General features: G+C 60.2%; 6 protein-coding genes across 6 annotated transcripts; 5 read left to right on the top strand and 1 right to left on the bottom strand.

Moving 5' to 3' along the window:
- Positions 1 to 472: 472 nt before the first annotated feature.
- AURANDRAFT_5980 (hypothetical protein) lies at positions 473 to 958 on the top strand (the record flags this gene model as incomplete). Its single annotated transcript, XM_009043539.1, has 1 exon — positions 473 to 958. A coding segment is annotated over one exon (486 nt), but the record flags the coding sequence as incomplete, so codon positions are not given.
- Positions 959 to 3,930: 2,972 nt separating this feature from the next.
- Positions 3,931 to 4,290, top strand: AURANDRAFT_14925 (hypothetical protein; the record flags this gene model as incomplete). The annotated part of the gene is made up of 1 exon (XM_009043540.1): positions 3,931 to 4,290. A coding segment is annotated over one exon (360 nt), but the record flags the coding sequence as incomplete, so codon positions are not given.
- A 448-nt stretch (positions 4,291 to 4,738) lies between these two features.
- Positions 4,739 to 5,306, bottom strand: AURANDRAFT_60359 (nucleosome core particle; the record flags this gene model as incomplete). The annotated part of the gene is made up of 1 exon (XM_009043531.1): positions 4,739 to 5,306. The coding sequence occupies one exon, from the start codon at positions 5,283 to 5,285 to the stop codon at positions 4,974 to 4,976; it is 312 nt and encodes a 103-aa protein (XP_009041779.1).
- Positions 5,307 to 5,524: 218 nt separating this feature from the next.
- AURANDRAFT_33922 (hypothetical protein) lies at positions 5,525 to 5,959 on the top strand (the record flags this gene model as incomplete). The annotated part of the gene is made up of 1 exon (XM_009043541.1): positions 5,525 to 5,959. The coding sequence occupies one exon, from the start codon at positions 5,525 to 5,527 to the stop codon at positions 5,957 to 5,959; it is 435 nt and encodes a 144-aa protein (XP_009041789.1).
- Positions 5,960 to 10,805: 4,846 nt separating this feature from the next.
- Positions 10,806 to 11,954, top strand: AURANDRAFT_67948 (hypothetical protein; the record flags this gene model as incomplete). The annotated part of the gene is made up of 1 exon (XM_009043542.1): positions 10,806 to 11,954. The coding sequence occupies one exon, from the start codon at positions 10,806 to 10,808 to the stop codon at positions 11,952 to 11,954; it is 1,149 nt and encodes a 382-aa protein (XP_009041790.1).
- Positions 11,955 to 17,035: 5,081 nt separating this feature from the next.
- AURANDRAFT_13086 (hypothetical protein) lies at positions 17,036 to 18,190 on the top strand (the record flags this gene model as incomplete). Its single annotated transcript, XM_009043543.1, has 3 exons — positions 17,036 to 17,431; positions 17,606 to 17,765; positions 17,892 to 18,190. Coding segments are annotated over 3 exons (855 nt in total), but the record flags the coding sequence as incomplete, so codon positions are not given.
- Positions 18,191 to 20,036: the final 1,846 nt, after the last annotated feature.

Below are 20,036 nucleotides of genomic sequence, written 5' to 3'. Positions count from 1 at the left end.
TGGCACCTCCGACATACGCAACGAGGTCGCCAGCTCGACCGCCGACTTCGGAGGCAAGCAGGAAGCATCCATCACGTCGCACAGGAGCATTTTTGCCCTCAGCGTCGTATGGGTCCTCAGCCTCGCCACGGGTATCGCGGTGACGGCGCTCGTTGCATCGGCCTCCGAAAGAGATGACGGATATGAACTCGTCAGCGATATCTGCAAGACGATTGCCTTCGACTGGACGTTCCCCAAAGGGCACGAAGGTTCGACGAGCCAATTCGGTTGCGCCGAGGGCGCCAACATAGAAAGAGGAGGGGATTGTCAGGAGTGCAAAATCGGTGTTCGTGGCATTTGCCGGTTGTGGGAGGCTCAGATTTGGAGAGAGCAGGGTATCGGCGCGAGCCTGCACAGCGACGCGATTCACACGCTCTGGGGGACGGTCGTCTGCGCCCAGAGCACGCTCCAGAGCCGCCATCGCAACTGGGATGAAGTGCCCCAATACCTCACGAGTCGCTTCTATAACACGCGCGAACTGGATCTCACGGGCTCGCGCGTGCGGGACGTGGCCGACTTGGTCAAGCGCTTCGTTCTGCTCGAATCGCTCGCAGCGCCGGAGAACGAGCTGGTGGTCCTGCCCGATTCCCTCGGGGATTTGAGGCACTTGGAAAGGCTCGACGTGAGCGGGAACCATTTGCAGGAGCTCCCGGATAGCCTGCTCAAATTGACCGACCTCTTGAAGCTCCACGCGACGGGGAACGACCTGACCGCCGTTCCCGACTTGGGACCACTCACAAAGCTCTTGGACCTCGACTTGTCGATGAATCAGATTCATGACCAGCCAGAATGGCTCGACAAGCTGACATCTTTGAAAACCCTGGATTTATCCCGCAATCTCATCGACGGAAGGTTGACGTCGGCCGTCTGCGCGCTCGCGGAGCTGGAAACGCTCAAGCTCCGGCGCAACCTCCTCGACGGGTTGCCGGATTGTATGGGAGATCTCATCAGCCTCGATGATCTTGATCTGGCATATAACGAGCTCGTGGATGTCGGTCCCGGCACGAGCGCGGCCGGAGCGCTCGGATGGACCCGATACCCGTCGATCACGTTGTTCCTGGATTACAACAATCTCAAGGTGCTGCCCGAGCTACGGTCGGAACAGGTTGGTACGGAGGACTGGAATTGCCCCATGTACATCAGTGTTCGGGGGAACTCTCTCAAGGCGCTGCCGGAAACGTGGGGCCTCGCGAAATGGCACAGACTCTACCACCTCCACGTCTCCGACAACAAGCTCAAGACGCTCCCCGCCAATTTTAGCGCGGCGCTCATCGAACTCAGATCTGAAAATAACAAACTTTCCGAATACCCGCCGATGCTTACCAGTCAAAAGGCGAGTATTTTGGGTTCCGCATGCGCGAAGTCGAATTTGATTACGACGAAAGCAATAACGTTATCAGAAACATCCTTCTTACATCGACCGAAGAAGACGCCACATTCAATCCGGCGCACCGCGCTGTTACGAATATTTTCCTGAGAAACAACAAAATAACGTCGCTGCCGACCACCTTCGGACCTCGCGTCAACGAATCGAGTTCCGCGACGATGGAGCTGGACCTCGCGTACAACAGGATCGAGACAGTTTCCGAGGCCATCGGTGAGCTGGAACATCTTAGAAAGTTGGACTTGCAGTACAATTCGATTCGTACGATCAGCGAGGACATCACGTACGCGAGATCCATCGAGAAGCTCAAGCTCGCGAGCAATCAGCTTCTAGATCTCCCGGAGGGCGTAGGGCGCAAAAGGCGCTACGATAACACCCCCGTGGCTAACCCGCTCCAGGGCCTCTGGCTCGAGGTCAATTCCGTCTCCGAGCTCCCTCCGAGTCTCCTAAACGCCTCCGAGCTCGAAGAAGTTCACCTCTACGCGAACAAGTGCTGCGACGGGGAGACGCCGGATCTCCCCGAGGCCTTCGACGGTCTGGTTGGAGCTGGGGTCGTCACGTGCTGTCTCGAAGAATTGGCGGGCGGCGACGGACGCGACGAAAAGGGGTGCTTGATGAACCCGTCGAGCCAACCGACGTCGTCGGCGGCGCCGACGTCCACCCGAGCGCCCACTTTGGTACCGACTCCGTACGTGCCTCCCGCGCCGACCGTCGCGTGCGTGGACGATCCCGATGCCACGTGGTTCGGCTTTGGATGCGCGGACATGGACTTCATCTTGGCGACGGGCGGGCACGACACCTGCGAAGACGCCAAAAACGGCCAGTTCGCCAGCGTCGTGGATGTGGATGAGGTCATCGCCACCTGCCCCGTCACGTGCGATAGCTGTCGGGAAAACCAGCTGGTCGTTTGAGCCGGTGCTAGGTAGCCCTGGTGGTTTGTAATCCTTGTTTGGTTGACCTGCTGGATGGGAGCGAGGAGCCTCCGGTATCTTTAGCATAAGCTGCGTTGATGGTGCTGATGTCCCCCAACCGGCCATGGACCTGCTCCAGGGCCTCGGCGTCGTCCTCGTCGCATTTTGCATGGCGCTGCCCCTCCTCCCCCGGGGCCTACGCCTTTGGGTTCTGGGCCCAGTGGAAGCGGGTCCACGAAGGCCGGTGTGTCAAGAGCAGCCCCTTGGTCCGTTGGGGGCCGTCTGTGAATCGAAGATCAGCCCGGCTCGACCCCCGGGGGGCTGTGTCAAGAGGTAGGCGGTAGACTACCCTCAGACAGCATGTACTACTAGTAGTACTAACTAACTACCCCTGAGTCGCGACCTGCTCAAAATGAGTGGTCAAAACAGCTGCAACATAGGGTCAACGAAGCCTGTGAACCACCCGCTCTGGCCAATCGGCAGCTGGAGGGGCTGCTCGGCCACGACCTCCACTCGGTCGAAATTGAGGGGGGGAATTGGCCAAATTGGCCGCCGGATTGGCCGCGTCGGACGAACGCCGTTGGCCAAATTGGCCGGATTGGCCGCGTCGGACGAACGCCGTCGGACGGCAGCCAACCGCGATCGGACGATCGGACGAAGAGCCAACCGCGATCGGACAGGGACGAGGCCATTGGACGAACCCGAGGCCATTGGACGCGACCCCCGGCCATTGGACGTAAAAGTCATCCATTGGCTACGATCTCGCGACGTTGGGCAGCGTCTGGGGCAGCCCGCTCGCGAGCGGCGACGGCCCGGAGCGCGTGGATTCCATGGAAGCGGCCAACGCCGCCCTCCCGCCCGCCCAAGACCTCGGCGCCGATGAACCAGAACTTCCTATCCGCGGACTGCCGCCGTTCTGCAGACATCGATCACTGCGAATGCGGCGCGCGTCCCCCGATTTTTGCAGCTCCGGGTTTATACGCCGTGACAGGAAGGACATGGGGCAACATATCACCTCTGTGCGGTCGCCCTACGGCTGACTCGGGTTCGAATCACCCCCACGCGGCGGCGGCGGCGGCGGCGGCGGCGGCGGCGGCGGCGGCGACGACGACGACGACGACGACCGACCGACCGACCGACCGACCGACCGACCGACCCCCCAAAGTAGGCTACAGGGCTTCGCCGGGGGCCCGAAGGGACTCGCCCGGCACCTCCCCGAAACCCCAATATATTTTTTTAAAATTTTACCCCCCGTACCCGGCGCTCTCTGCTGGCAGTCCTCGCATTACACCGTGACTGACGCAGAGCTCGCGACTCATGTCGGCCAGCGGTCGGACGATCGGACGATCGGCCAGATCGGACGATCGGACGAAGCTCATCGGACGCACGGCCAATCGCGGTTGAACGTGGCCAATGGGATTCAGCCAACGCAGCCAATCCGGCCAATTTGGCCAATTCCCCCCCTCAACCTGAGGGGTTCAACGTGTTCATTTGTTTGCCGCGCAGCAGCCCCGGGGACGTCGCAGGTCAAAGGCCCTCGAGATGGACGAACGCTCGTTCCTCGAGGAGGCGCAGCGCCAAGTTGACTCCGGTCGCGGCCTTGACACGCTCGTTCGTGTGACGATCGACCGCGACAGCGTGCGCATCGAAAACCGTGCAAATGGAATGACCCTCCTTTATCACGCAGCGAGCAGGGGCTGGTGCGAGGCCATCACGTGGCTCCTCGAGCAGGGCGCCGACGTCAACGTGGGCCTGCCGAGTCTTGGTTGGACACCACTGCACGACGCCGCTTTGCAAGGCCATTTAGATGCAGCGGTCCTCCTGCTCGACGCGGACGCGCGAGTCGACGTGCGCAATAACTACGGAAACACCGCGCTCCACAATGCCGCCTTTGACGAACACACCAACATGTTGAAGCTGCTCCTGAGCCGCGGCGCGTCGATCGACGTGCGCAACAACTACGGCGAAGACCCCCAGGCCTACGCGCTACGCTTGGGCCACACGGCCACGGCCGACCTCCTCGCCGCGGTCCGCGCGGCGGGCGGCTGGCCGTTCTACGCTCGCGCCCCGCGCGTCCAGCTGCTCATGCTCCGCATCCTTTGCGAGCGGGGCCGCGCCGTGGCGCCGCCGGGGTGGGGCCGCGCCGTGGCGCAGCCGGGCCTGCTGGCGCGCCTCTTCCCGTACGAGACTGAGCGCCGCGCGTCCCTCCGCAGCGCGCGCAACGCGCCCGCCGCGCTCCCGAAGGAGGTCTTTTGGCACATCGCCCAGTTCTGGCGCAGCGCCCGCGACCCCGACCCCGACTCCGAGCCCGACCACACGGACGACAGCAGCGAGTCGGAGTCGGAGGACTAGTCCCCCTGCCCTCCTAGCCCTCCTACCAGCGCCCTATGGCTTAGTGCGCGCTATGGCTTAGTTCTTAACGCACCCGACTTTCAAACCCCACGAGCAGCGCAACCCCGCCGATCGAACGAGCGCGAAGCGCGAGGCGCGCCGCGAGCGAATGCCCAAAGCGCCGGCCGCGGCCCGCGAAAGTCTTCCTCCAAAAGGGTGGTGTTCGAAAACACCGGTGTGGTTGTGTGAGTGGGCGGCCCGGCGGGTATTGGTCTTGGTGTCGAGGCGCCCGGGCTCAGCGGGAAGATTTACCCGCCGAAGCCGTAGAGCGTGCGGCCCTGGCGCTTGAGCGGGTAGACGACGTCCATGGCCGTGACCGTCTTGCGGCGGGCGTGCTCCGTGTACGTGACGGAGTCGCGGATGACGTTCTCGAGGAAGACCTTGAGGACACCGCGGGTCTCCTCGTAGATGAGGCCGCTGATGCGCTTGACGCCGCCGCGGCGAGCCACGCGGCGGATCGCGGGCTTCGTGATGCCCTGGATGTTGTCGCGCAACACCTTGCGGTGGCGCTTGGCGCCGCCCTTGCCGAGTCCCTTGCCTCCCTTTCCGCATCCAGACATGATGTAGATGTGTTGATTGCTTGTGTTTAGCAAAACTGGGAGGCCGTCGATCTCGCGAGGCGGCCGCCGGAGCGGACCTCGTGATCTCGATTCTGATTGGCTGAAAATCTTCAGGCAGCTAACTTGGAGTTCGAAATAAAAGCCTGAAGAAATTCGACCAATCAAAAACGAGATCACGAGGTCCGCTCCGGCGGCGGCCTCGAGCTTTTCAGAGTCTGCTCCAAACACCAAACAACACCATGGCCCGCACGAAACAGACCGCACGCAAGTCCACGGGAGGCAAGGCCCCCCGCAAGCAGCTCGCCACCAAGGCGGCGCGCAAGTCCGCCCCGGCCACGGGCGGCGTCAAGAAGCCCCACCGCTACCGCCCGGGCACCGTCGCGCTCCGCGAGATCCGCCGCTACCAGAAGTCGACGGAGCTCCTCGTGCGCAAGCTCCCCTTCCAGCGCCTCGTCCGCGAGATCGCCCAGGACTTCAAGACGGACCTCCGCTTCCAGGGCTCCGCCGTCCTCGCGCTCCAGGAGGCCGCGGACGCCTACCTCGTCGGCCTAGGGTGGTGTTCGAAAACACCGGTTGTGGTTTGGGGCGGTCGTCGCCGCCGAGCGACGCGCGGCGGCGGGGCGACCAGGACGACGCTTATGCACGCTGGACTTTGTTCCATGTACGAGCCCTGACGTAACAGCGGATCTTGGGGAAAATAAGAGGTCCTCGACATATGTTCCTATCGAGAGATGAGGCCCGAGTATTCAAGGTAACACCTCGGTTGCCATCACTACCGGACTTAGGCCGTAGGGGGCCACGCCCAACCGAAACGAGGCATCTATGGTGGCCACCCGATGGTCAGCAGCCAAGCCCAACAAAAATCCACCGCCGATGGACGATCCATGCAGTACAGAGATTGACCAAACCGATGCGTTCCGAATTTGATCAAGCGGAGACCCAAACCCGCAAGTACCGATAGCCTTGATCCACCACGATGGGAGTACCATGCCTCCCCGGTCATATCCAGAAATGCGGCCCAGCAGCTTGCAGCACGGACGCTCGCACAGACCTCGAAGCAAACGCAGACCTCAATGATGATGCCAAGTTGTCGATAAGCTGCGGTGTCAAAGCGTTGAGTGTTGGACCGTCGAAGAGCTCCATAACTGCTGCTCCAGAGCTAGACCAAGTCAAGGTGATTGTATTGTCCCTAGCTGGACATGAATTAACACTGCTGACGCTCATTTGTTGCATACACAAGGCGGCTGCTGCATTTGTGAGCACCGCGCGAGTTTGCACGAGGGATTTCGCGATTGCACCGCACGGATGATCACTCTCGTCAAAATTGAGCCCCGAGGCGCATTCATCGGACTTGGTTGTGCGAACAAGGTGTGTTGCGGAGACTTCAAACGCATCTGCAACGCTATATGCTCCGCTTTGACTGGGGAAAGTCTCATAAACAGCTCCGACTGATGATAATACGATGCGCGAGGCTCGCTGAACATACTCAAGCACGTTTATCCATACACGACAAGAGGAGAACATCGCTGCGATGCACGGAATGTCACTTGGCAGACTCATTTCGCTAGAATAAGTTTGTGGTTCACGAGTAGCGCCTGAGATGTGAAGAATGACTCACGTCCCACCTTGACATGCGACGTGAACGACTGAAGTCAGGGCTGCTCTGGATGTAAGCTGGGTAAGGCACAGGCACAAGATAGTATCATCCTTGCTCGCGACCACGCGAAATGTCCCCTCGTTTGTGCCCATGTCGTCCTCGGTGTAAGTAGACGTTGGCTTTGTTCGAGACAAATACCGTGACTTGAGCTTGTCCCCGTATAAACCTCCCGCCGTTCGCAGACACAGATAGGTCACACTGCTCGCCCCGCCTTCGTTCCGGGCGCGGCATACCACAACGGCCTCGTGCTTCGAATACACGTCCGCGGCTTCTTCTAGTTCTGGGCAGAAAGCAAGATCCCACGAGGAGTCGTTGCGTCTCTGGGCACCGGGGGCGAGGAGCGCTATCGTCGGGGCTATGGCAAAACCAGTATTGAGAATTGAGCATCCATTATTTGCTTCTCGCAAGTCAAAAATAATCCCACGTGTCGCGCATCATGATACTCATCATGCTTGCAAGGATGATCACACCATTGCTATGCGATCCGAACTCCAACAGCAAACACAAGGGTCATCCCAAATGACACAAGGATCCCGATGCAAGCGGTGGTGGAGGAAAAGTCTCGGTATGGAAAACGCACGAGATCAGCGCCCTTATCATTGCACGAAAACCGAAAAACGGCTGACGGCAATACCACAATTCCCTGCGTGATAAGTCAGAGTTGGCGCGTGAACTACCGGCAGTGCTGCCTTGTTCGGGCGCATCGACAGTAAAGAATTGTGCAAGCCCGTCACCTTGATCTGCTTCAGCGTTCACACGTAGCTCGCGAGGCAGTCAGTAGCATCTTGCCGATTACAAGCGAGATTCAGCATGCACCGACGTCGTTACGGGCGAATTTCAGTCGCCGCCGGGGGGCGAGCCGCCATAGGAACGAACTCGAAGCGCGACGAGACGCGTCGTCGAGTGGTCTAAGATCCGCGAACGGAGCCCGGCTTCCTCTCGAAGAGTGGCTCGACGACCCCGCGCGCGCGCGGCGCGAACGAAGATCGTCGCTGTTTGTGAAACATAGACCCAACGTCGCTGCGTCGACCTGGGGGCATAAAGCGACACCCGGGCCGGCGCCAGGGCGCGTCGATTGAAATTCGCACGGCGGCCCGTCGCGCGCGCGACGACGCGAGTGGTTATCCCTGGCCAAAGTCAGGTATCTCAGCCTCGCACCCGAATGCGCGAAGCGCGCCGAAGCGAGAAAACCACAGACGTCGTCGCCGTCGGTGCCCATGCTCTGCGCCGCCGCCTTGCACGTCCTCGCGTTCTTGCACCCGCTCACGACCTGCGCCATGTCCATCGAGTTCCAGAACACCACCCTTCGCATGCCCGCGACGGCGTCGGCGAGCGCGGCGCCGGGCGCGCAGCCCGGCTGGATCGGCCAGTACTCGGCCGACGACAAGCAGGTGAGCCGCGCGGGCAAGTACTACATCAAGCTCTGGCAAAGCGGCCTGGTAGACGCAGGTGAGTAAACTGATCCAAAGGTGAGGGCTAGGTAGCAAACCAATAATCCGGTTGACATGCCAGTGTCCCCTGAAGGTAAGAAGGTGCTCACTCCCCGACTCGACTCCACATCCAACCAGAGGCGGCGAAAAGCGGCAGAGATGTCCACCTTGAGCAGCCGAATGGGAATGCCAGGGGCACTCAACTGGAGACGGATGCACTGGAGAATGACATACATGTCTTCAACTTCTCCTTGGGCTCATCAAACTCGGTTATGCTTCTTGATGCAGAAAACTCCGCCTGCTCCCTTACTGACGCAAGCCTAAAGAAAGCTCCCGGCGGGCACAGGTCAAAACTACCTGTGGCTGCTGCAAACAACAGTCTCTGTGTCAGTTTTGGTTTGACTGTAAGGTTCAAACTCGTGACGTCATCCCACAAGTTGTGGATAACCCCAAAACGGTTCGAACCGGCGTTCGCAGCTATGGAAATGCGACTATTGTTGCCGCAATAGGTCAGCATGCAAACTCTCAGCTCTTCAAACCTACTTATCATCAGCGGGTCGGACAGAGACTTGCTGCCGCTCCGCTTCGTAATTCCGCCCATAAGCTTCTCCACTTGACTGTTCGCTGCAGCTGTTATTCCGGCAGAGGCGTCTCCTAGCCTTTCCAAGGACTCAACCAGTCTAACAGCGTTAGTCTGTTGTCCACGCGGAGCGGGTGGACCTGCAGGAGGGACGTGATCTGCCCCGCCGACGCCTGGGTTTTTCCGACCATCTGGCTCCTTAAAGTTTTGAGGCGGTAGACTCTCAATCCTGGAGCTCCTTCTCGGAGCGGGTGCAGGGCGCAACTGCAGGTTCTGCTCCAGTAGTACGGCTGTTGCGGCCATAGGTTGCCGGCCAGTCTTAGGAGCAGAACCAAAATCGCACAGCACATGCGGGCGTCTGGGCAATTGCCCAGCTTGCCCAGTGGTCTCGGGCGATGCCAGGAGCACAGGGTCCTCTGGTCTACGTGGCTGCGACTCAGCCGAATCATCTCTCAAGGTCTCCTGCGCTGCTTGCTCATCAGACCTCGCAGTTGTCGCCTTTTGCAAGTGTTCCTCCAACCCAAAGCTATCCTCGCTAGAGGCTGGAACCACCTGTGCTTTGAGGTAGGCGGCAGCCCTTAAGTAAGCGCAGTGCCCTCGCAGAATGCTACCGCTATTCTCAGCCCCACGCACCAATCGCCCGTTCACTATCGAAACCTCCTGGAGACTATTAAGAAAAATGGACACATTCTCTGACATGTGCCTTGCATGATCAAAGGAACTGAATTCTTCAAATTCGGGTTCTATATAACATATTGAACCCCGCTCCGGTGGTCTAAACTGAAGCCCACCCTCGCTAACGATGGAGGGAAACCGACGGTCTTCTGTTCCCCCAGGTGTAATTATCAAGTTTTGGAGAATATTATCATTTCCAAGTTTTATCAAATCCTGGAAAGATCTCATCTCCGGACGTAACTCATCGCCCTTCAGGAAGGCAAGGCCCATGACCTGATCAAAAATTCGATCCAAAGGTGTGAAAACTATACTCCGGTCTAATGCCGGCTCCCCGTCCCCCCCCAAGCAAATTTGCAAGGATGTATATTTGGGATCAGGGCATTCAAAACTCCGGTCTTTAACCCGGCTTTGGCTCTGGCCAGTGGCCCCACGGCTATTAAGAATTTCATCATGCCGTTGGACTTTGCGAGAAATCTCGTCCAATTGTCCAGCCATCTGGCCCACAGACTGCTGAAGCTGCAGCAGGATGTCATACGCTGACCCGAGTTCAGGGGGCTCCTTTTTGCGTTTCTCCTCGATTATCTCGTCATTGAGTCCGCTCAAATAACTGTGAAGCCTCTCCTCAGAAAACTCTGATTTATCAGAGTCATCATAGGGTAGAATTTCAAACATACAAGTCAGGAGTATGCCCATATGGATGGGTGAGTCGAAAGGCTTGCCATCCAAAATACCCACGGCCATCTCACCCACCTCCTTCATATAATGCTCCAGCTGCTTATCACTCAAACCCAACTCTTGGATGTTAGGAGAAACCATATGACCAAAAAAAAATATAAGCCGCGCCACCCCGGACCCCGGGGAAGCGGCGAGCTGGGAGAGGACCACCACAACCAGCAGTTTTATTTAGCTGGATGATGATAGGTGGTCTAAACTCACTAACTCGTTACCGGAAACATATTGTACTGCCGTAAATGCAATTTTGCCCCGGGCGGCCCCCCGAAGCCCGGTACATCGACGCGATAGAGCTCAGCTTCGGCAACTTCTGCAGCGCAATGGGCCGCCTCTCAGGGTCTTCGGACGTCGACACGCCCTTCAAAGCTCGAGTCTCGCGGGAGTTTCAACGTCGTGGCGGCGCGGACACGCGCGGCGCGGCGGCTCAGACGGCGCGAGCGTTTGACATGCGCGACAGCGGTGCGGCGTCGCGCGTGAAGCGGTACGACGAGGAGATTCGGACCAACGACGCGCGGCGGAAGCGGCAGCGATGCGGTCGGTCCTCCAGCTTCTCGGCCGAGGTCGGGGAACAGATCGAGGCCGTGTTTGACGAGGACGAGTTCACGACGTTCAAGCAGGCGGCGGACGCGTTGGACATGCCGGTGTCCACGCTCCACAACTACGCGACGGAGGAGCTCGGCTACCGCTGCCTGGCCGAGAAGGTGCGCCCCAAGGCGTCGGAGAAGAACCTCGAGGACCGCGTGAAGATGGCCCAGGACATCTCGAACCAGTCCGACGGCGACGACTGCGTGCCCTTCACGGACGAGTTCCACCAGGATGAGAAGTGGTTCTACGTGCACTCGCGCCGGCGGAAGCGCAAGGTCAAGCGGGGCGACGTGCCGCGGGAGACTGCCGTCACGAACGAGGCCTCTCGCACTCATGGCACCAAGGTCATGTTTTCCGGCTGCACGGGCGTCGGGCCCACGGGCGAGCCCATGCACATCGACTTCCAGTGGATCTCGGAGGAGAAGACGGCGAAGCGGAAGTCGAAGAACCACGCCAAGGGCGACGTCTACCGCGTGCCGGCCACGATGAATGCCGCGTACTTCGAACGCGTGATGCGGGATTGCGGCCGGGCGATCCGCGCGCGTTACGCGGAGCTCGGCTTCCCGAACCGGCGCGTGAAGCTGCAGATCGACTCGGCGGGCGGGCACGGCATGGCGCGCGGCGTCAAGGTCTTCACGGCTCTCAAGGAGATGATGGACCGCGACTACAACGTCGAGTTGGTGCAGCAGCCGGGCAACTCGCCGATGACGAACATTTTGGACCTGACCATCTGGCAGGCCGTCCAGCTCGAGGTCGACAACATGCGCAAGGAGACGCGCCACCAGGTCGACGCCCTCGTCGAGACGTGTGACAAGGCCTGGGACAAGATGCCCACCGTGAAAGTCCTCCGGGCCTTTGAGATGCGCCGCGATGTGGCCGCGGAGATGCTCCGCAACAACGGAGCTTGTCCTACCGAGGGCAAGGGCGGCGGCGGTGCCCACCGCGTCCACGTCCACCCCTCCTACGCGGCCCTCCGCGCGCGCCTGGGCATCCTGACGGACGCGTGGTAGACTGGGGGTGTCGTTCGGTACCTCCTCGGCGCGTCTAGGGCTCCTACAATGTCCGTATTCCCCAAACATTTTATTTTTCTTGAACGGAGAGGTAAGTAGCGAGTATCGACTGAGCTGCAATAATAAATAACAGCTCATTCTCTCTCTCTCCTCTGGGCGCTACTTTCCTGGCTAATCGAGGCAAGTCCCCGCTAAATATCTCTGCAGTCAAACTCCGCAGCACCACTGCGAAGGCGTCGCGCGCGCGCGGGTCATCCGTGACTCGGAAGTGGCGAAGCACGACAAGTACGCCAGGCTAGACTCCAAACGGCACCAGAGCGACCCCGAGCCGGCGCAGACCGCTCCTTTAGGGCCGTAGGGGCCGGGGCGGGGCTAACAGGAACGCAGAGCGTCGGGAAACTCGGATGGCTCCTGCGGCGCGGTCACGCACTCGGGCCACGGTGCGCAGCGCCCGGCCTCGTTGTCCGCGGAGTCGGGGTCGTATCTCTCTGTCGACCTCTCCCAGCATCGGAGATCTTATTTCATCCGTGAGATCACTCGTTGGAACAAAAAAAAGTGACCCCGTGCCGCGTCCGCGCCGTCCGCCGTCCGCGCCGTCCGCGCCGCTTCGCGGAAGGGAGATTCGAAGCCGCGACCCCCTCGCGTCCAGCGGGGCATCCAGCGGTTGGGAAGAACTTACCCCGGGCCTCGGCCGCCGTTCCCGTACATAAACGCCCTCCCTTTGTGGCCCATGATCACACAACCAATCCCACAAAGTTTGCCGGCGATTCGACCATTCATCGACATGCCAGCACGCGGTCTCCAGCGGAGGAAGCAGGGACGATCGTATGCCCCGAGACACCCGCATTGCGCGCCGAAAAAGGCGACTCGCCTATGCTCTGCGAAGCGCAGCCCGCACTCATCGTTATCTTCAAAAAATCCTAGAAAATAGAGACTTGGCCGGGGGCTCGGTACCCTTTTTGATTCGCAAATGGGGCGCCGCCCCATTAAAAAAACGTTTAGGGTACCGCAAAACGGCCTCGATGGGGCCGAGCTAGCCTCAAGTCAAGCCCGCCGAGCGACATGAGGGGCCAGAACGACATCCAGCGGGCGTACTTGTCGCCAGTGTCAATCTCCGGATTTTTTCAGGAGCTGCGCGCGCGGGGAAGATGACCGAGTATGAAGGGGCACCCCAGTTCGGGAAGTACGGGCTCGCGCCGAACTTAAAGGATCGCCAATAAAGGGGCGCCGACGACCGCGGGAAACATGCGAAGTTGAGGTTTTGTGTTCCGGAACCGTGTTCCGCTAAATTTCGAGGGCGTGCGTCGCCGGAACAGCGTCTGGGGGCTGCGCCGGTACGCCGGAACGGCCGGGAGCGCCCGGAGTCGCGCGCTCCGGAACACAGCCTCCTGCCGGCGCACGCGCGCGGCGCGCGCCGGAACATGTCTGAGGAGTTCGTGCTGTCGGATTCGATCTCTGCGGCTGCGGTGTGCGCGTCCCGATTCGATTTTGGCAGCCCCGTATATATTGCCGTTACAGTTTGACACATCGAACGATATTGACCTCCCCTGTGCTGTTTTCTGTCCGGTTGTAGGTTCGAATACCCACGCGCGCGTCGTCGTCGTCGTCGTCGTCGTCGTCGTCGTCGTCGTCGGCGGCGGCGGCGGCGGCGGCGGCGGCGGCGGCGGCGGCGACGATGCTGCTACTACTCTAGATAAATTTGGCGCACCTGTTGTGCACTGACGACGACCTGTGCCTCGCCTCAGGGTAATTTGGTTTTTGTGCCCTAGGTAGGGCGCCGTGCGTAATTTGCCTGGCCTGATGCCCAGGCCCCTGGGGGCTGGTGCTCGACGCCCAGGTCCGAAGTCCCTGTCTCATGACGCGCACTAAGCGTGCCGTGAACGGGCAGTTGAGAAGGCAAATCCGACCGGAAATCTACCGGAACACCGGAACACGCCGGAACACGCCGGAACACGACCGGAGGACGCGAACCGGAACACGCGACCGAGGGGCCCGGGAGAGCCGGAAGCCGGAACATCCGCGAGACCTCTACCGGAACATTAGAGCCGGAACATCAGCGAATCCGGTGATTGACACTGCTTGTCGCGCATCGCCACTGAAGCCCGCAGCCGCCGCGAGTAGAAAGTTAGGATAGTTTACTAGCTTCCTAACGTCGCTGTGACATCAGTCAAACTACTATCCAGCAGGTGCACTGTCCGGCGACTGTGCAACCTCGCTGAGCCTGGTGCTATCTGGCACGTCGCTGTGACGCTAACCAGACAGACACCACAGACATGATCGAGCGTCAAACTTGAAACCACCAGTTTGCTCAAGCTCGAGATCAAAACTGGTCGATAGAGCCCGAACAAGCATATTTCCGGTGGATTCGAGTGGTCTCCAGCGGCCCCAGGGGTACCACCCCCACCACCACCACCACTACCTCACCCCATTCTCAGAGCACTCATCTCAGATCAGCATGACAGTGGTTAAGGTTGTTTGTGGTACGTAAATGCTTGCGTACGTAAACAAGGTTGTTTGTGGTACGTACGCAATTTTAGACGAGTCGTGGAGCACAGCTAAAGCTGCGGGCACAGACTGCCGCACGTCCTGATTCGCCGGAGCTTGCGGCAAACCGGGACATCGATTGAACGAGATGAGCAAGCGCAGCAAAAAGTATCGAGTCGAGGGTGAGGGTCCCTCTGCAGAAATCCCGTCGAGGGCTATTGATGCGCATGATGGTGGGCACGTCGACGAGGTTAAGCAGGAGTTACACATTGAGAAATTCTATGAGTCACTCGGGCCCGTGGGCGTCCTCTTTCCTCTCGTCTTCCTAGGTGTCGCCGCGATCCTGTTCAGCCTCGCCGCGAACGCGATCGCGCTTTACCTTTTGAGCAGGAACCGCAGGTTTGCTTGCGGCGTCAATTCTCGCCGCCTCGGTGAGATCCGACGCAGGTCTCGGTGGCGGGACAAGATCATGCCCTCGTGGAAATCGGCCGGAGTGGACGCGTACACGGACATGTGGGCCGGATACCTCCCGCTCGGGGCGGACAAGAACATGCCGAACTCCGACTACGACTATTTGCATTCGGATAACTACCGATATCAGGGCCGTTGGCTCGCGTACGATCACGAGCATGCGGCAGTCCTGGTCGCCGCCGCGCTCTACTTCGCGCTGGGCTTCTGGAGCTTGGGCATCGTTTGGCAGATGACGTGGGGTTGGAAGCGTTTCTATGGCCTCAAGCGGGCCAAGATTAAGAAACTCCAATGCGACGCCATGTGTCGCACGGTGTTCGTCAAGAGCCTGGAGGTAATCGGTCCAAATGCGGTAGAGTTTGGAACGCTCGTCGCGGTAGTCGGCTTGTCGGCCTTCGCCGGTCGGGGGTCCGGCCCCTCGGGGATCCTCGGCATCGCTGCGAGTGGAATTGTCGTCGTCATGGTCTTTCTAAGCAAGCGCTCGATTGTCACGTTGATCATCGTTTTCGAGATTCTCGAAATCGCCGTACAGACGTACCAGGTTGTGCGCTGGAGCGGCCTGGACCCCATCGAGCTCTGGATGCGCGGCCGAGACTCGGAAGAGTACCATGTTATCGTAGCCAACGCCGCGATGCGAGGGGATGAAGGGCTGGCAATTGTGATCCTGGCGCGGCGCGGCGTTTTCTAAACGCGCGCGATATAAATGGAACTGGCCGTAGGTATGGCTTCTCGTAATCAACTGCTGCTTGACCGCGTCGCTGCTCGTGTTCCGTCGATTTTCGCTCAGGCAGGTGATCCTCGACGCGGTTCTCGAGCTCTCGTACGCGTTCTGGGCCCTCTCCGTGGCGCACATGGAAAGCGCGAGGAACGCGAGAGTCCTCGGAGATCATCTGCCGCCGATCCTCGTGTCCAACTCCGTGGCCGACATCTTTCTCGACGTCTTCCCGTTCATCCCTTTCTTGCTCCATTTCCCGGTTGGGGCGAAAGAGGGCGTCGCGTACCGCCGGAATCACCTCGCGAAAATCGCCGCCGGCGCTCCGTCGTCTCCCGACGCAAACGACGAGGAATCGGGCCGTCTCGAGTCCTCGAGCAAGGATGAAACAGTCGCTCCCGAGCGCGGTGCGGCTAATCGGGGGGGCGAACCTGAGCCTGACGCGGCGAACCCTCTGGTTTCGTACAAAGAAAGCAAGGAGAACGCACCTGAACCCGACACGGACAGGCCGCTGTTCGATGCGCCTTCGAGCAAGGATGACATGGAGACGGCACCCGAGCCCGACGCGGCCAAGCCACCGTTTGACGCGATCCCACGCAAAGATGACTCGAGTAAGGTAACAAACCTGTCCTCAAGCAAGAGTGACGTGTTGGAGCGCAGCGTGGAGAACGCTAGCGTCCCGGAGCCGTCTACCCTCGAGCCAGATATCGACACTACGGACGCGGCTTCGCAGATTACCGACGCGGAGACCGCGGACGTCCCTCGGGTCGAGGCCGCGAACGGTGGCACCTCCGACATACGCAACGAGGTCGCCAGCTCGACCGCCGACTCCGGAGGCAAGCAGGAAGCATCCATCACGTCGCGCAGGAGCATTTTTGCCCTCGGCGTCGTATGGGTCCTCAGCCTCGCCACGGGTATCGCGGTGGCGGCGCTCGTTGCATCGGCCTCCGAAAGAGATGACGGATATGAACTCGTCAGCGATATCTGCAAGACGATTGCCTTCGACTGGACGTTCCCCAAAGGGCACGAAGGTTCGACGAGCGAATTCGGTTGCGCCGAGGGCGCCAATATGGAAAGAGGAGGGGATTGTCAGGAGTGCAAAATCGGTGTTCGTGGCATTTGCCGGTTGTGGGAGGCTCAGATTTGGAGAGAGCAGGGTATCGGCGCGAGCCTGTACAGCGACGCGATTTACACGCTCTGGGGGACGGTCGTCTGCGCCCAGAGCACGCTCCAGAGCCGCCATCGCAACTGGGATGAAGTGCCCCAATACCTCACGAGTCGATTCTATAACACGCGCGAACTGGATCTCACGGGCTCGCGCGTGCGGGACGTGGGCGACTTGGTCGAGCGCTTCGTTCTGCTCGAATCGCTCGCAGCGCCGGAGAACGAGCTGGCGGTCCTGCCCGATTCCCTCGGGGATTTGAGGCACTTGGAAAGCCTCGACGTGAGCGGGAACCATTTGCAGGAGCTCCCGGATAGCCTGCTCAAATTGACCGACCTCTTGAAGCTCCACGCGACGGGGAACGACCTGACCGCCGTTCCCGACTTGGGACCACTCACAAAGCTCTTGGACCTCGACTTGTCGATGAATCAGATTCCTGACCAGCCAGAATGGCTCGACAAGCTGACATCTTTGAAAACCCTGGATTTATCCCGCAATCTCATCGACGGAAGGTTGACGTCGGCCGTCTGCGCGCTCGCGGAGCTGGAAACGCTCAAGCTCCGGCGCAACCTCCTCGACGGTTTGCCGGATTGCATGGGAGATCTCATCAGCCTCGATGATCTTGATCTGGCATATAACGAGCTCGTGGATGTCGGTCCCGGCACGAGCGCGGCCGGAGCCCTCGGATGGACCCGATACCCGTCGATCACGTTGTTCCTGGATTACAACAATCTCAAGGTGCTGCCCGAGCTACGGTCGGAACAGGTTGGTACGGAGGACTGGAATTGCCCCATGTACATCAGTGTTCGGGGGAACTCTCTCAAGGCGCTGCCGGAAACGTGGGGCCTCGCGAAATGGCACAGACTCTACCACCTCCACGTCTCCGACAACAAGCTCAAGACGCTCCCCGCCAGTTTTAGCGCGGCGCTCATCGTACTCAGGTCTGAAAATAACAAGCTTTCCGAATACCCGCCGATGCTTACCAGTCAAAAGGCGTGCGAATATTTTGGGTTCCGCGTGCGAGAAGTCGAATTCGATTACGACGAGAGCAATAAAGTGATGAGAAACATCCTTTTTACATCGACCGAAGAAGACGCTAGATTCAATCCAGCGCAGCGCGCTGTTACGACCATTTTCCTGAGAAACAACAAAATAACGTCGCTGCCGACCACCTTCGGACCTCGCGTCAACGAATCGAGTTCCGCGACGATGGAGCTAGACCTCGCGTACAACAGGATCGAGACGGTTTCCGAGGCCATCGGTGAGCTAGAATATCTCAGAAAGTTGGACTTGCAGTACAATTCGATTCGTACGATCAGCGAGGACATCGCGTACGCGAGATCCATCGAGAAGCTCAAGCTCGCGGGCAATCAGCTTCTAGATCTCCCGGAGGGCGTCGGGCGCAAAAGACGCTACGATAACACCCCCGTGGCTAACCCGCTCCAGGGCCTCTGGCTCGAGGTCAATTCCGTCTCCGAGCTCCCCCCGAGTCTCCTAAACGCCTCCGAGCTCGAAGAAGTTCACCTCTACGCGAACAAGTGCTGCGACGGGGAGACGCCGGATCTCCCCGAGGCCTTCGACGGCCTGGTTGGAGCCGGGGTCGTCACGTGCTGTCTCGAAGAATTGGCGGGCGGCGACGGACGCGACGAAAAGGGGTGCTTGATGAACCCGTCGAGCCAACCGACGTCGTCGGCGGCGCCGACGTCCACCCGAGCGCCCACTTTGGTACCGACTCCGCACGTGCCCCCCGCGCCGACCGTTGCGTGCGTGGACGATCCCGATGCCACGTGGTTCGGCTTTGGATGCGCGGATATAGCCTTCATCTTGGCGACGGGCGGGCACGACACCTGCGAAGACGCCAAAAACGGCCAGTTCGCCGGCGTCGTGGATGTGGATGAGGTCATCGCCACCTGCCCCGTCACGTGCGATAGCTGTCGGGGAAATCAGCCGGTCGTTTGAGTAGCAGCGCGGCCTCGTAGATGAGCTCGAGCTCCGCACTCGCGGCGCACGCGCGCGCCGCGGCGTCGCCGCCGTCCGCGACACCCCCGGAGACGCCCGTCGCCGGCGACAGCGCCGACACGCGCTCAAGGCTCGTGTCGTTATCCAGGATCTGTGCGAGCGCGCGTAGGTCTCGGCGCTCACGACGACGCGCACGCGCGCCAGCAGCCCGCAGAGCGCGTCGGCGAGGGCGACGAGGGGCAGGGCGTCGCCTAAAGACCCCAGGGCGACGAGCAGCACACAAGATTCCTTGCCGCTCTGGAGGTCCGGCTTCTCGACGAGCCCGGCCATAGCTCTTCCGCAGGCTCGGGCGCTAGTTAGCAATATGGTGTATTCAACTGAAGTAGGGAGAATCTTCTACTATTAGAGAGGTTCAGTTTTTTTGGGTGATGTTTTGGATGTTGTTTTGGACATTCAACATCCAAAGTGAACGTCATCATCGTGTTTGGCGGTCGTCCAAAGCTTGTTTGGACCATGGTTTTTGGACGTGCCAAAGCGTGTTTGGACATCGAAGGGAGATTTTTAGAAACTCGCGGACGGGGCTCGGGAACCCAGCGTGTGGCAGGGGCCGCCACCGCCCCCCGCCGGCGAAGCTCCCCCGCGCCGTGGGATCGACATTCGGTGCGCGCGGCGCGTCATGGAGGCTGCGTGCGGGGGCGGGGGGCGGGGGCGGGGCAGCCCGTGAGGAGGCCTTGGCGGCCCGGGGCGTGACGCAGCTGGAGGCGATGGAACGAGTCGACACGGGGATGGCGTGGGGTAACCTCCTCGCGTCCCTGGAGCTGGGGCTGCCAAAAACCTTCGCGGTGTCGGGCTGCCGCGGCGCCCGAGCCGCGACCAGACGAAATCGACGATTTCGAGTCTCGCTGCCCAACCCTTCGAACCAGACGACCCCTCGGTGACGACAAACGATCCGTGGTGCTGCGTGGGCTCGAAAACAGCTTTAAGAGGTCGGGGGAGTCGAGCGCGCCCCATTTCGCTCCCTGTAACCGCCCGTCTGAGTCCCTACCGAATCGCCTAGATGTCTTGTTTTCACCGGCGCGTCATCCGTGCGCATTCGGTCCATACAGCTGCTGAGATCGTTGCCCATCTCGGCGTATTCGCGGAGTTGAGGGGCTGCGAAGACGACCATAGCATCATTCGGCGCATCCGAGCGCCCGGCGTCCTGCGGAGTAGAGATCCGTGCTCGGCACCTTCAACAGTCGGCAATGTCCACTGGCGTAAAGATCTCTAGCTGCTCCAGCGCACTGGAAGCCGATCC

Source organism: Aureococcus anophagefferens (assembly GCF_000186865.1).
Source record: "Aureococcus anophagefferens unplaced genomic scaffold AURANscaffold_57, whole genome shotgun sequence".
NCBI lineage: Eukaryota > Pelagophyceae > Pelagomonadales > Pelagomonadaceae > Aureococcus > Aureococcus anophagefferens.
The sequence above is the reverse complement of the archived record's forward strand: the minus strand, read 5'-3'. Positions and strand labels throughout refer to the sequence as shown.